The sequence below is a fragment of the Gracilinanus agilis genome, chromosome 2 (genome assembly GCF_016433145.1).
Source record: "Gracilinanus agilis isolate LMUSP501 chromosome 2, AgileGrace, whole genome shotgun sequence".
Taxonomy (NCBI): Eukaryota; Metazoa; Chordata; class Mammalia; order Didelphimorphia; family Didelphidae; genus Gracilinanus; species Gracilinanus agilis.
Genome location: NC_058131.1, coordinates 290,242,630 through 290,259,269, shown reverse-complemented (window position 1 = coordinate 290,259,269; position 16,640 = coordinate 290,242,630). Strand labels below are relative to the sequence as shown.

The following is a 16,640-nucleotide window of genomic DNA, read 5'->3' as shown; positions in this document are numbered from 1 at the left end:
TATACCACTCTAAAGGCTTTTCCAAATCTGTGATTGTGGGAAAGATTCCGATTTAATTGAAAGGTAGAAGTTTTGGGAGGGAACCTTTCTGTTTTTGTCTGACTCCTTTCAGACGGACAGGCCATTAACAGGGCCATTAGGTTCTACCTGATATTGTAACTCCACCACCACCCACCGTTGTCTATTGACTGTTCCTACACAGGTGAGCAGCAAAGTGCCATCCTTGGCCAGGGTCACCATTGAACAGATGTGTAACTGGCTTGTCACACACAACCTGTGATTGCAGACAACAGGCTAAATCTCCTGCTTCCCACTGAGCTCTAGCAGCTAAGTGGGCTGGGTACACAAGGAAATCAAGAAAATGCCCGAGTCCAAATGACTGCAGAGCCAGCAAGCTCTCATTTTTGTTTTTTTCCAGAGGGGTTTAAGACAACAGCTGAGCCATATACCCACAGCTACAACGTGGAAGCCAAAAAACTGCTTGTCCCAAACTAATTAACATTTAGCTCAGAAAGCAAGGAAGTAGATTAAGCTGGTTGATTTTGCCCTTTGCCATTTTCTAACAGTAATTCTTTCATGTCTGGTGGCATAGAAAGCTGCCATGGCTTCCTATTAGAAAAGATCCACAGGCTGGTCTGATGGCTGATCTGAGAATTTATTCAAATCAAATACTTAATATCCCGTTAAGCTCAGTAGAGACCTGGAGTTTGAGGTGGAATTACCAGCTCCAAGTTCTTCATTCCTTTACAAGTAATGGCAGTGTTGGGATTAACAAATTCTGAACTGCTCCTTTCTGGAAAGATGTGAGCCCCATACAGAAGTCCTTCAGAAGACAAGTCTGGGAGATACAGGTGTTTTAAATTAATGAGACAGGCTTTTCATCTCTAATTAGCCAGCTGAGTTGGATCTGAAGCTGAACTATATTTGCTGATTGCTTTATAAAGTTATTCTTTATGACTTAAAAGGCTTCCCTTTGTGCTTTTCGTCTTTATTCATCTTTGAATCAAAACCACAACATAAAATGGACACTTGTTAAGGCTGCCTCAGCTATTAGCCAAGCATCAGAACTTCACTTTCCTATTAGTCATTGCTACAAATACTGTGTTTTGGTCCAAGGCCAAGGATATGCTTAATGGGTATAGAGAAAAAATACATAGATCATAGTTTTGAAATCCCTTTTGATATATTAAGCACAAATACAGCAGCAGGAAGAGCTTTCCTTCTCTGTAGAGTTCTTTTCTTCATCGACAAAAGATAGTTAAATAATGTAGATTTTGTTCTCCAAATGCTTACTGAACATACATTTAAATTCATGTATATATTGTTTTTAGCAACATGCATCTGCCTCTAAGCTCCCTCTAATATCAAAAGCAAATGCTAGGTAAGCGGGGATTAGATCTCAAAAGGGCAGCAACTTTGTGCCCCGTGACAAATTCTGAGACTCCTGAACATACATGCTGGAATCACAACAGTGCTACCATAAAGACAACCATATGAAGCAGAAGATGCCTACACACCATCTTACCTAAAGAGCTGTTTGTTGGGCAGCCTCGCCTGTGCTGAAAGCCAAGGAACAATTAGTATACCGTAGCTCTGTAGAAGGAAAAAGAAGGAATTTACAAGCAGCCAGATTATTGATGAAGGGGAATTGCCATCTGCCAAAAGAAATCAAAATATGGAGAGGAGAAAAATTGGTTGAAAGGGTCTCCCTACCCACAGAAGAGCTGAATACTTTCTCAACCTGCCAACACTGATATATCAGTGTATTATGGGCACAAGTGTGTTGTGTGAGTCTCTAGGTCTGACACCTAAAGGAAAAATAATTGACAGAGGCCAAATGAAACAGGCCAAAGCAATCGTTCAGATGTTTGAATACTGCCTACTCCTCTTAATTCCAAGGAATAATCCACTGCAGCCCCTGAGGTTTCCTGGCAGGGAAGGGAATGAAGCATCAGCATCTGATATAGTCAGCGATATACTAGGCATCGGTACAGGGAAAGGCTTAGGGCAGATCCCTTAGCAATAGTCCTAAAAATATTGTTAACAGTTAAAAGCCAAAACTATATCTCACATCAAGGAAATGGCTTCAATTGAATCATGTGCCATTTGCTCAGACACTCTTAAGCATGTGTATCATTTGTGTTTAGACTTTTAGTGTTTGCCAGATTCTATAAGCTCCTTCAAGTAAGCTACATTCTCAAGAGGACTACTGGCAGCTTTTATTAACGAGTAAGATTGAAGAAGTTCTATTAATCAACCCTCAGCGCCTAGCACATAGTAGGTAGTATTTAATAAATGACTGTTTATTTGGAAAAAAAAAAAGTTCTACATTTCTACTCACGAAATTCTTTGAATTACTGCACTAAGCAAAAAGATTCAAACATACCTCAACTCTTGAGCAGAAGAAAGCCTAACTTAGACAACAGCTTTCATGAAATGTCACTGATCACACTAGTCAGTTAGGTGTTTTGTTTGGGGGTTGGGAGGAAGGATTAGAGGGGAGATAGAAGGAATAGCCAAGTATAAGGATGAGCTTGAGAATGAATAATAAATGAGTGATAAGAGCCACCCACTACAGATATGAATTTAGAATCTTTATTTAGTTACACAACATCAGGAATTGGTTAGTGTCAGGAGAGTGTTCCATTTCATCACCTGGATCAGTGCTCTTCCCCCACACACTCCAAAATGCAGTGTAACAAAACGATGCTTTAAAATTGGCCATAACAGAACATTCAAACAATAGCTGTCCAATAACTGTTTTTGCCTTAGATCTGCTGGAGAGGGAAAAAAATAATCAAGCCCTCTGAAAACCAGCAGATGTTTTCTGTTCCAGGAGACACTTTCGGCAGGTTTCTCACTTGCCCTGCCCCTTACCCAGCCGAGTAGAGTGAAAAGACAGCACAACAGGTACAGTCTCCTGTACCAAGAGTAGGAAACAAAAACAAAACATCTAGCTCCCAATATGGATTCTAGCAGATTCTTAGACTAGGTTAAAGATGTAGCTGTGTGCACAGGAAGCAGGCAAAGGAGGTTTTCAAGGAAGGTAATGCCCAAGGGCAAAATGAAGTGTCCAGATCACCCCATGGGGGAGGAGCCTCCTGCAATGGAATCATGGGCAGAAGGAATTATGGAGCCTCAAGGAAAGTGTTGGTGCGGAAAACCGACGACACAATCTTTCCAGTGGAGTTAATGGTGCCTTCACTGTCTGAGCTGGACTCAGAGTCACTGCTTCCAGAGTAGGCCCCCAGGCCTGGAAGGATTCCAATGCAGACAGCAGCAGAGGGGCAGTGAATGGTAGAACCACTCAAGGAACTGCTTCCCAGTGGCACACATGACGGAGTGTCTGTGGAAAAAAAGGCAATAGGGATTATTACATTTGTTTGTCTGTTGGCTTTATCATATTTTTCCAAGGTTGCAGGATTCATGTTCTTTCCCTCCCCTTTCCCCACCTCACTCCTATAGCCAACTTGTAATTCCCCAGAGTTTTACATGTGTCATGATCAAGACCTATTTCCATACTACTGATATTTGCACTAGGGTGATTGCTTAGAGTCAATATCCCCAATCACATCCTCATCAACCCATGTGATCAAGCAGTTGTTTTTCTTGTGTTTCTGCTCCCACAGTTCTTTCTCTGGATGTGGATAGCGTTCTTTCTCATAAGTCCCTCAGAACTCTCCTGGGTCATTGCATTGCTGCTAGTAGAGAAGTCCATTACATTTGATTGTACCACAGTGTATCCATCTCTTTGTACAATGTTCTCCTGGATCTGCTCCTTTCACTCTGCATCAATTCCTGGAGGTCATTCCAGTTCACATGGAATTCCTCCAGTTCATTATTCCTTTGAGCACAATAGTATTCCATCACCAACAGATACCACAATTTGTTCAACAGACACCACATTCCCCAATGAAAGGGCATCCCCTCATTTTCCAATTTTTTGCCACCAAAAGAGCGCAGCTATAAATATTTTTGTATAAGTCTTTTCCCCTATGATCTCTTTGGGGTACAAACCCAGTAGTGGTATGGCTGGATCAAAAGGCAGACAGTCTTTTAAAACCCTTTGAGCATAGTTCCAAATTGCCATCCAGAATGGTTGGATCAATCCACAACTCCACCAGCAATGCATTAATGTCCCAATTTTGCCACATCCCCTCCAGCATTCATTACTCTCCCCTTCTTTCATTTTAGCCAATCTGCTAGGTTTGAGGTGATACCTCAGAGTTGTTTTGATTTGCATTTCTCTAATTATGAGAGATTTAGAACACTTTTTCAAGTGCTTATTTGATAGTTTTGATTTCCTTATCTGAAAATTGCCTATTTATGTCCCTTGCCTATTTATCAATTGGGGAATGGCTTGATTTTTTGTACAGTTGATTTAGCTCCTCATAAATTTGTGCAATTGGACCTTTGTCAGAGGTTTTTGTTATAAAGATTTTTTCCCCAATTTGTTGCTTCCCTTTTAATTTTGGTTGCACTGGTTTTGTTTGTACAAAAACTTTAATTTAGTGTAATCAAAATTATTTATTTTTACATTTTGTAATTTTTTCTAACTCTTGCTTGGTTTTAAAATCTTTCCTTTCCCAAAGATCTAACAAGTTTAGAATTTTGTGTTCACCTAATTTACTTGTATGTGTTGGTTTTAAAGGGATGGTATGATGTTTTTGTAAAGAAACAAATTCACACCCTGAGCTCCTTCACCTTTTTCAGCACCTCTGTGAGGTAGACAAAGATGAGAATTACATTGATTTATCTCTAACTTCCCAACAACTACCACAGTATCTGGCAGAAGCTTCATAGATGCTTACAGCATTGAACTGACTTAAACATGATTAACTGAGATAGTGATTAAGTTATTTAAAAAATTAATTTCAAAGCTGAGATTAGGACCCAGATTTTTTTTATTATTGTGACTATAGAATCCATACTAAGTATAGGTTCCAAGGCAGAAGAGCAGTAAGAGCAAGGTACTTGAGATTAAGTGACTTGCCCAGGGCCACAGCTAGGAAGTATCTGAGACCACATTTGAACTTAGGTACTCCTGACTCCAAGTTTGGCTCTTTATTCACTGAGCCAACAAGCTCAACAACTCACATCCAGGTTACAACAACTAATCTCCATGAAGATGATTATCAGATCTATTTATCTAGCTCTAATCTTTCTCCTGATTATTTGACACTGTACTTTAATGTTTACAAAACAGTCTCAATGACTCTGCAAAGCACGTGGCATGAAAGAACTAAAAAGACTTTGGACCAGATTCCCAAGCTAAAGATCTGACTTTAATTTTGTGGGCACAAAATATAAAAGTCAGAGGTTGGCCAACCATACCCAGTCTGTGACTTGATGCTGACAGGAGGTTTTATAAGCTTTAGGCAGCTACTAAGTAAAAGAGAACCAAATATCCAGGACATATTCCTAAGGTAAGGCATTTTGCTAAAAGAGTTGATAAATTCCAGTACAAGGGGTTTATGACCAGGCCAGCCCTTTCTTTCCCCTCCCTCTGAGGTGACTTAGCATGATTAGAACTCCTTTTTTGAATATCCTGGTCAAGAAGTTACAAGGTCAGGGCCTCTTGCCTTCCATGTCCCAACCCTCTAGAGCAGTGATTCCCAAAGTGGGTGCCACCACCAGGGGAGCGGTGATGGCCACAGGTGCATTTGGGGGCGCGGTGAATAACTGTAAGGGGGCAGTGATAGTATGTGACAGGGGGCGCTAAGTAATATTTTTTCTGGAAAGAGGGGCAGTAGGCCAAAAAAGTTTGGGAACCACTGCTCTAGAGTGTGTGCCAGAGTGTGTAGCAAGGGAAATGTCACATTTTCTAGCATTGCAGAAGCTCTTAATTTTATTACTTGCTATTAAATTCTGACATAAACTATCTCTATCCTTTTCTATTATGATTAATATTTTCCTTATCTATTATTATGCTTATATACAGTTAATTTTAATCACTGGGTCTAACTTTTTCTATAAATCATAGTTACAGTTTACTACCTAAAGAATTATATATGATCATTCAGCCTACAATTAATAATATAAAAAACAATAAATGGCAATTTCCCCTTCAGGCATAAGTGTATATTAAATCCATTTTGCAGATGAAGAAACTGGGGCTCACAGGGGAAGTGACTTTGTATGCAATACTTACAACTGAAAATCCTCAACACATTAATTTGCCTAATAAATATTCATCAACCTGTGTAGTCATCATTTAAAAATATTCCCCTGGCCAGGGTCACAAAATATGCTTTATTAGTAGGTGAGCACCTACTAAAGTGAGGAATGTCTGAACAAATTATGGTATGTGAATGTAGTAGTGTACTACTGTCCTATAAGAAATGATACATGGAAAGGTTTCAGAAAAATATGGAAAGACTCATACGAACTGATGCAAACAGAAGTGACGACAACTGGGAGAAAAATTCATACTACAATAATAATATAAAAAATGAGCAACTTTGAAAGCCTTAAGAACTCTGATCAATGCAATGACTGTCTGTGATTCCAGAGCCTGCTGCCCACTTCCTGACAAGAGAGATGATGGTCTAAATATGCAGAATGAAACACATAATTCATAATTTTTGGATATGGCCAATATGAAAATAGATTTTGCTGGACCATGCGATTTTGTTTTTTCTTTTTCAGTAGTCAGTGGAAGCAGAAAGGGGGGGGGGGCTTATTTATTTAAAAAGTTTTTAACTAATAATTAACTAAAATTTTTTAAATTTACAGATGGACAGATACCTTTGGTTTCCCCAAGAAGGAACTGGACAATAAGGAGATATGTGGCACTTAGTTTCTTTTACTGGGGAAAATGAGGCAGAAATTAAATGGCTTTCCAAAGATACAGCTTATCAAAGAAATATCTATTAGTCACTTAATCTAATGTCTTTTTTTGAAACCTTATCCTTTCTTGACCTCTTTGCAACTTCAAACATTGTTCACCATCCTCTTCTCTTTGATATTCTCTTCTCTCTAAGTTTTCATGACACTGCTTTCTCCTCATTCTCTTCCTATCTGATCTGACGCCTTTTTAGTAGCCTTTCCTGGATCTTTATCCAGGTTACAATAACTGATTTCTATGATTATCAGCTCTAACCTTTCTCTTAATCTCTAGTCTCACATTTCCATCTGCTTACTGGTCACCTGAGACTCAACTAATTATTTTTCGCCCAAACCGTCCTCTATTCCTAACTCCCTTATTATCCCTTATTAATGTATAGAATTAGCATCATATTCATAAGCTCATAACACAAGGTTCATAAGCAACGTAGGTATTACCCTTAAGTTCCTCTCTCTCTCTCATGCCCTATCTCCTATCTGGTGCCAAAACCTATTGACTCTGTCTTCATAACTTCTCTTGTATATGGCCCTTTCTCTGCTCTGACACATTGGCAAGAAGGTACAGATCCTTATCAATTCACAGCTGGACTACTACAATAACCTGGTTGGTCTCTCTGCCTCAGTTCTCTCTCCCCTCTCCAGTCTATCCTCCATTGAACTGTCAAATTAACATTTCTAAAGTGTAGGTCTGACTATCTCACCCTCCTACTCAATAAACTCCAATGGTTCCTATATTACTATCAGGATATCAAATAAAATATAAAATCCTCTGTTTGGATTTTAAAGCCTTTCACAATCTGGCCTTCTTTCCTACATTTTTAGCTTCTTCTCCCCTCCCCTTCTTATTTCCCTACTCAGATTCTATCCAATGATTTAGGTCTCCTTGCTCTCTTTCTTTCACATCTCCTGACTCTATATTTTCCCTGGCTGTCCCCTTTCTCCCCCCATCTCCATATTCTTAATATTAGTGCCTTACTCCAGAGATCATCTCCAATTTATTCTAGATATATAATTGTTTGCATGTGTGAAGTGTGAACCAAACTTTGTCTATCAATCATCAACTTTTAATTTAATCATCCAAAAACTGAAAATACCCCTACTTAATGGAGTTCACACATACTTGGGAGAGCTCCATCTTGTTAACCCAATCAATCAGAAACTTGTGACAACTTCAGAGGTATATGATAAGAGTTGACACCTTCAGAGAATGAGAGGTGGATCCCACAGACTGTCCCCCTGGGCAGTGCTAGGCAATTTGGAAGCTGTGATTGGCCCCTGTGAAGAGGGGAAGGGACAGGAGGTGACTATAAAAGTCCTGAAAGTCTTCAGCTGGGGGTCTCAGACTTGACTCTTGGGCTTGGAGCTTTGGCTGGTGACCAGCCTCTTGGACTGTTTCTTGGGTGAGTGAGTAGCTGGCTTTCCTTTCCTGGCTTCTAGGGAGAGATTAGTTTCGGAGAGGCCTTCCCCTCTTGGAGGAGGCCAAGTGGGTGGGACACCAGGTCCTCTGGGGCAGGGTTAGCAAGCCCTGCCAGGCTGAGCCAAGCACTGGAGTAATACTTAGTGTGATAGGCTAGATATCTTCTCTATCCACTTTTTGTATTTCTCTACTTTCACTCTTTCCACCTGTTTGTAAATAAAAACTATTGAAAGTCATTTTGACTAGAGCTATAATATTTTAAATCAAGGACCACCATATTATTTTAGAATTCTCACATATTTTAGTCAAACCCTTAATTTAATTCCTTACACATGACATCTTCCCTGTTAAGATCGTGAGCAGGAGAGTTTTTGTCTTTCTTTGTATTTCCAGAACTTGCACAGTGCCTCCTCTTACCTTGATCTGACATAGCCAACTAGAATTCATGGGATTTCCCCCTTATTCCCTCCTAAATTCCCAGAAACTACACTGACTGTCCTAGGAGATAGAATGTTGCAAGTAGGATCATTTTTACTGAAAGACACAAATTCGAAAGAGCTCTGGATTTGGAAGACCTAAGATCAAATCCTAGCTCAGTTATTTATAACATGTATGCCCCAGGCTAGTCTATCAATTTCTTCATCTATAAAATGTGGGATGGGTTGTTGGAGTTGGTGACTTCTGAGGTCCCTTCTAGTTCTACAATCTAAAACAAAAGAACATATCCTTGATAGGAGTCTGAGTGGTTTCTAAACTAAGGACTGGCATATCATTTATCTCACCAAGCTTTTTAACAAACATCATCATCTAGTGCAGGAGTCAGCAAACTACAGCCCTTCAGCTAAATCCAAGCTGACTGGGTGCTTAGAATGGTTTTTACATGGTCAACTACAATGTAAAAAAAGTTTGATTGTATTTTTAAATGTAAAAAAATCATTACAGTAGATCTGACCCTTGTAATTGCAATTACTTGTATAAGTAATATGTTGCTTATCTGGAGACCATTTATTAGACTACCTGGACTATCTGAAATAAAGCCAAGATGAAAAACGCAAAGCCTTTAAGTAGCTGAAACAAATGTCATAATAAAGCTTCTGTAGGCTTTACATAGGTGTGATATAGTATACTTTATTGTTTATTTAGAAGATATGTAGTATGCTATATAGTCCATGTACAGTATATATGGAATTTTGTGTACTTTACTTCAGGTTCTCACTCAAGATTACACATTAGTTTAACAAGGCTTGATTCCAGCTGACAGCTGATCAGAAATAACAAGTTGGTTGATGGGCAGGAGGGATAATTACAGGACATCTAGAGGTAGACAAATGACAGAAGTAAGAAGTGGAGGCTGAAAGCAAGAGACAGAAAAACTATGGAAAATGGACATAAGGATTAAAAAAGCACAACAGTCAGAGGCCATTCAGTGTAGTAGTACAAAGAGCTCTACAAGTGGATCATTATGTCACAGTGTAGTAATTAAATATGTATAATGATGAGCAGAACTCATTAACAGATAGTTAAATTTTCTTCAGCAAATTCAATCAATCAACAAGCATTCATTGTGTTTTACTATGTGCCTGTCTTTAGGGGATACAAAGACAAAAATGCCATTAGTCCTTGCCCCCAAGGAGCTTTAGAAAAAAAAAAAAAAACCTTACCTACCCTCCGTCTTAGAATCAATATTGTGTATTGGTTCCAAGGCACAAAAATGGTAAGGAGTAGGCAATGGGAGTTCAGTGACTTGCCCAGGGTCACACAGTTGGGAAGTATCTGAAGCCAGATTTTAATCTAAAACCTCCCAGTCTCTAGGCCTGGCTCTCTCTTCACTGAGAGCTACCTAGCTGCCTGAGGCTTATATTCTAATGAGTAGGACTAAATGCACAAATAGAAATATGTGCAAAATACATTAAAAAAAAAAAACAAATAAAAAGTGAGGATGGGGGGGGAAAGGGGAAAGAAGCCAGTGATGGCCTCATACAGAAGGTGGTGTGTGTGACAGGTCTTGAATACACCTAGGGATTCTAAAAAGTCGAGGTAAGGACAGAAATACATGCCATTCCAAACTACTAGAGCCGAGGCACAGAAATGGGAAATGGAGTAGGGCATATGAGGATTAAGAAGAAGGTCAATTTTTCTGGACTAAAGAGTTCATGGAGGGGGAATAACATGAAATAAGTCTGGAAAGGCAGGAAAGGATCAAGTTCTAAGATCTCTAAATGCCGAAGAGATTGACTGTAAAAAGCAAAAGATAGAAGTATGTAACATTTCAGAAAGAGCTCAATCTAGACTTTTTTTTAAGAGGGGCAATGAGTGAGAGGAGAAAAAATGTGACATTTGGTAAGGTAAGCTTTAGACACCTGCACTCACCTACATGGAATAAGCAAAGCCAGGTGTATATATATGTTAATCTTTTAACAAGATCCTAGGTACATTTGTCAACGAAAATACCAAAATTTGAGACCCCACTTGTAAAATAAAAGTGGAAAATCCTTGTTTCCTACAGATAGAATAGTCAGAGCCAAATGAATAATAGTCAGTCACAAAAATACAGTATCATTTATATTAAAGTGACAAAGTAATGAAATAACATCAGTAGAACTTTTGGGGGAAAAAACGGAAATTAAGTTTCCTAAATTATCTAAAAGGTTTCCAAAAGGAAAAAAGAAGAACAGTTAATTGCCCAAAAGAAAGAAACCTGCCCTCTGATCTTGTACATTTGGATGTGCCTCCTGCCAGCTTCCTTCATTTGCAAGCACTCATTGTAAAGCCAAATTAACACTGAAAATGACTAATAAGAGTGTGTTCTTGGGAGTCAGAGAGATGCATGACTTGAGAGTAGATGGAGTCAACTATTGCATTCACTTGCTCTGCCCACAGAGCTAAGGAGAGGAAGCACAAAAGCAGTGCCTGCCTTCCACCAGAAGGGGCCATCTATTGCTCATGCTGATAACGGTTTTGCTAAAAGGATTCATCTCCAGAAGACTCAGAAACCAAACAACAGTTTTGAGGATTTCTCTGGGCTGATGAAACACACTGACCCCCTAACAGAATGTTTCCTTCCTAGGCCCTGCTGGAGGGGCTGAAGGGTGGAGAGATGAGGTTGGCCCCATTCAACTGTAAAGCCAACTCTGTTCCTTAGTTAGGGATTTCCCTCTATCATTACATCTGATTAGATAGCACCAGCTAAACAATCAATCAGTGAATTGGCATTAAGTGTTTCCTAAGTGCCAGGTACTATGCTAGATGTTGAAGACATAAAGACAAAAAGGAAACTCTCCCTGTCTACAAGGAGTTTATACTCTTGCAAGAGAGAGTACACATACACCTATATAAATACATACAAGATAAATATAAGAAAATATAGGGAGACATTAAAGCTGGGAAGATCATGAAAGGCTTTGGGCAAAACACTGAAGGAAAGGTCAAAGGGAATTCTATAAGAGGTTGAGATGAGAAGGTAATTCCAGGCAATAAGGACAGGCAGTACAAAGGCAAAGAAACAGAATAACAAGGCCAGTTCGGATCTACTGTAAACCAAGTATAAGAAGGATAGAAATGTAGGCTGCAGCTAACCTGTAAAGGGCTTTAAATACCTAACAAAAGTTTGTATTTGATTTTGGAGGCAATAGGGAGCCACTAGGACTTACTGAGCAGGGGAATAACTTAACCAGAGCTGAGTTCCAGGAATCTAGCAGCTGTGTAGGATATATGCAAGAGAGAAGAAGTGTGCTGCAAGGAAACCAATTATTGCTCCTGTAATAATACAAGCAAGAGGCACCATGGCCTAAATGAGGGTGGCAGCCAAGGGAGTAGGAAGAAAGAAGCTATCTAATCCAATCTCTTAATTTTAAAGCTAAAGAAATTGAGACAACTCAGAAGATTAAGTAACTTGCCCAAGATCACAATGGGATGTAAATTCTGGTCCTCTGATCCCAGGTCTCCATCCCAGGGGCACATTGTGTCCCTTCTTGGTGGACAGAAGCTGGGTGAGACTACTAGTACAACACTAGGGACAGGTGACACTCACCAGCTGAGTGATGATGAGGTTCCTTAACTTCTCAGTGCCTTAGTTTCCTATTCTGTCAAATGAGAGTGATAATAACTGTGCCCTCCCATTCAAAGAGTTGTTGTGAGGAACGGACACAGGTTAGAATGCCATTAGATAATATTATTATAGGAGCACACCATCAGCCAAGGATGGTTTCAAGAAGCCATATAGGTTTTCTCTTTCTGCCTGTGCATGTGGCTGAACCTGTGATTTCATCAGTGCAGGGAACTCTCAGTATGGAAAACTCCCCCATGGATGAAGACTGGCAACTCATTTGCAACTTACAAAGTTGGCAGGAGAGGTGAAGTGACTTTCCTAGGGTCACACAGCCAGAATGTGTCAGAGGGAGGACTTGAACCCAGGTCTTCCTGACTCCAAGGCCAGTCCAGGGCTTTATCCACTATGCTACTGAGTTGTAAGCACCATCAACGAATGAATCACATTTAATGGAGCTGTATAATCAGATAAAATGATGAGGGAAGAGATCTATTTAGCAACACTGTCAGCTTTGCAGTTGTACTGGTCCTCATTAAATCAGCTGATTCACCTACCAGAAACCCAATATGCTGCAGACTGATGCTTTGTTGAGTAGCCACATTTTTGCTTCAAACCAGATATCGGCAAAACATTTCCCTGTTGACTAAGTAAAAGATCCATCTTTGGTGAACCATTATTTTTGAAGTATTTTATATCATTTGGGGGATTGATATAATGGAGGAAAACGTAGTAAAAGAGCTTTCCAAAGGTAGTATGACCTCACTGGAGGTCTTTAGGCAGAAATTAGATGACCACTTATTGGGGATATTACAAAAGACATTATTGTTTAGATACAGAGTTAAACCAAATTTATGACCTCTGATGTCCTTTACAGCTCAGATTCTATGTTTCTAAAAAATAAGGCTAAGACATGGTTGGTTTTATAGATGAGTCTAATGATTTAAGTGCTATACCTGAGTCCCACAGATAGTTGAGGTAGAACCATAAGTAGAGAATGAAATGACTTATCAAATTCCAATTCCTGATTTAACAACAGAGCACACAGCTTCATTTTAAAAAATCCTTACTTTCAGGCTTAGTAACAATTCTAAGACAGAAGGGCAAGGGCTTGGCAATTGGGTGAAGTGACTTTCCTAGGGTTGCATAACAGGAAGTGTCTGAGACCAGATTTGAACCCAGGTCCTCCCAACTCCAGGCCCAGCCCTCTATCCACTGAACCACTTAGCTGCCCCTTATCTTCACTTATAAATACATGTCAAAAGAGCTTTCACCAAATAAATGATAGCCAAAATACAGTTTTACCAAAGAAAAGGACTGTGGGAACTATGCTAAAGGTAGAGGTTTGGGTTTATAAATTTAGACAAAACCAAATGTACAGAAGCTCTCAGATATTCTATTGCCAACTTGGCTATAATCCAAGTGGAAACTATAATCCATTGCAATCCTGGAAGAAAGAAAAACACATTTTACAAATAAAGCCAGCACTCAGGCTATGCAACCAATATTGGGAGACCACAACTGGTATTTCTCTGCTCTAATGGTCTAATATTTCTTTGCACAGTTATATAGTCAATAAACTACAAAGACTTGTTTAAAAGCATCATATTGTTCTTAAAAGCAGCATATATATATATATATAATCCCAGTTTATCCCTACAGCACACATGTACTATAGATAAAGGTAAGATATTTACACTAGTACCCACCTTGATTCTGATCATCTTGCTCACTGTCAAGCTTCAGCCTTTTCACATTGTTGCTGCCCTCTGAACTGTAAAAAGAAAAATAGTGCTTCATGTTAGGTCAGTACAAAGTGATCATCTGTTCCTGGGGAAGCAATGCTTCATTAACCATTTGGACAGATCGTGGGGAAGCTTTAAAGGTCAGGGGGCGGGAGGAGGGAAGGATCTTTTATTTGGCACAGTTGGTTTCTAGATTGTATAATTATTAATAAAACAGTTCTTAAAAAAAACTAACAGGTAACTAGCTGGAGGACTATTACAATTTTATAGCCTCAAATCTTGCCCAAGTTCCTGAACTGGCATCAATGAGAAAAATTTGATTATGCCTAAAGATAGGGCTTTCAGGTGAATCTAGACCTACTGAGCAACATGTTCACAAATGAAGTGTGTCTAATTTTAAATTCTAAAAAACCCACTAACTGGATGGTCACTTCATTGGAAAACAAGGCCAATGCCTTCATTTCTACCCTTCAAGGAGAGGTCATGAGAACTCCAAATACGTATATGCAGCTTTCTGAAAAAAAAAAAAAAATAGCTACAAAGAAATGTTAGCAGTACTGTTAATGCCTCAAAATATAGTACATAAGAGTAAGGGCCATAATCCAATGTAAATACCAAAAAATCCTGATCACCAGCCTAGTAACTCTAAGGAAGAAGTATGGGAAGGCACCCCTCACCATTCTTTATAAAGGGACCAGGAATGTAAAAATATTGCTGATAATGAGATTTTTTTGGTGTGCTAGTTAGTTTTGCTGAACTGCTTTCTTTCTTCTTTTTATTCACTATTAAAAGGAATGGTTCTTTGAGAAAAGGATGGTGGGAAGACACTGGGAAATGTAGCTTATATTAAAAAGAAAGATATTGATAAAAATTTATCTCAAAAATAACCAGTCTAGAGTCACTGAAACATGAAAGGGGTTCAAATCTAATTAGCCTGTCTAGTTTAACTTCAGGCATCAGTGAAGTAAATATATTTCCCAGGTAAAGTAAATATATTTCCACAGATTTTGAGCTAGAAAACTTAGAAGGCCATCTTGTTCAACCTGCTCTTCTCACATATGAGTAAATTGAGACTGAGAAATCAACACAGGTAGCGACAAGAGGTCTTGTCACAGATCCTTTGACTCCCAATCCAGTGCTCTTTTCAATATGCCATACTACATCCTCTAAGATGTGATAAAAAATGACCAAGTCAGTCATAATGACTGAGAAATAAGTCATGCATCCATTTAAGTCATGCATCCATTTCTTATTTCATAAGGAAAAGAGTAATTTTGTTGACTACAGATGCTACCCAACAGTAATGAACTTAAAAAAATTAAACATTACAGTTTTTCTTAAGCACCCACATCTGCATTTCAAAAATGTAAATAATCAATGTTCACCATGCCACAAGCTGGAAAAAAAATATAAAAATTTAAATAAAATCAATCAACCTCAAAAACAAAAGACATGGTAGTAATTCACTGCATAAACTTTATATTTATTACCTCTGAAACATTTCACAAAAAAATATTATTAGGTGAAAAAGTTGGTGGAAAAAGAGTCAGCTAGTTTTGCTTTTGGACTGTTCATATAATTTTAGAGTGGTTTGTGAACTTTACTTGATCAATGATTTTACCCACAAATAGAAGTGGGTCCTTTATATTACTTAAATTATGTAGTATATTCATGTACATAAAAGAATTTCTCTAATGCTATGACGAAGGTCCATTTAATCTACCTTTTTTTAAAGAGATCTGAGGACAAATGATTTTCTAATATTTCCATTTCCAAATTCCCAAAATGTTACCCTTTTAAGTCATATTTTAATAAAATATATCAGGAAAAGTAGTCACTAATAGTCTTTTAGAAAACAAGTTTAGAAAAACAACTAAGATTCAAGACCACCATAATCACACATGTGTCTCACATAATTCCTAAGTCCTCATCATCCCCACACATCACTCTTCCACCCACATTTCTAAGTAAGTACCATGGTTAAACATTCCACACCTGATAAAAACAAATCCCTTCTTTGCATTGAATTCTGAGAAACTAGAAAGGCACCCTAAATATAATTCTGGCAATAACAGAAGTGATCTTTAAATTAAGGAACAGTAAAAATTCACTTCACCAAAATCAAATCAAAATGTCAGAGAAGGAAGTAGTGTAGCCCAGCTGTCCCACAACTGCTTCAACCATGATCTAAGGACACTAATTGAGTGGTGATTGAGCAATCAAAGGAGAAACAATAGTGAATCATCTATCTTTCTAGCCCAAGGTTGCAGATTCCATCTGTAGGCAAGCAACCAGGGCTGGAATTATGGAAGAGAGGTGGGCTGGTATCACAGACTCATTTTCCGTATGTAGCTAAATCAGGCCAGCAGAGTAGAGATACCCAGAGCTGATCATAGACTCAGAGCTGAGTCCATACCATCATCATGGCATCTTACAAAGGTAACTAAAGCTTTGAGTTAGAGCCCAAAGCCCCAAGGGTGGGATTATCTAGAGCAGATATTGGACTCGCCCAACTAAGGTGAGCTATAAGGATGCCATGAATGTCTAAGAAGCAAACTCAAAAGAGGAAAATAATTCCTAAAAATAA

General features: G+C 38.7%; 1 protein-coding gene across 1 annotated transcript in view; it reads right to left on the bottom strand.

Moving 5' to 3' along the window:
• Nucleotides 1-2,581: 2,581 nt before the first annotated feature.
• The window catches only part of PSME3IP1 (proteasome activator subunit 3 interacting protein 1), a 39,050-nt gene continuing 24,991 nt past the window's right edge, over nt 2,582-16,640 (bottom strand). The window contains exons 6-7 of the mRNA XM_044664128.1: nt 14,018-14,082; nt 2,582-3,346 (exon numbers count right to left, since the gene is read on the bottom strand). Coding sequence (XP_044520063.1) covers nt 3,129-3,346; nt 14,018-14,082 — 283 coding nt within the window. The 3' untranslated portion in view covers nt 2,582-3,128. The remainder of the gene's footprint in view (nt 3,347-14,017; nt 14,083-16,640) is intronic.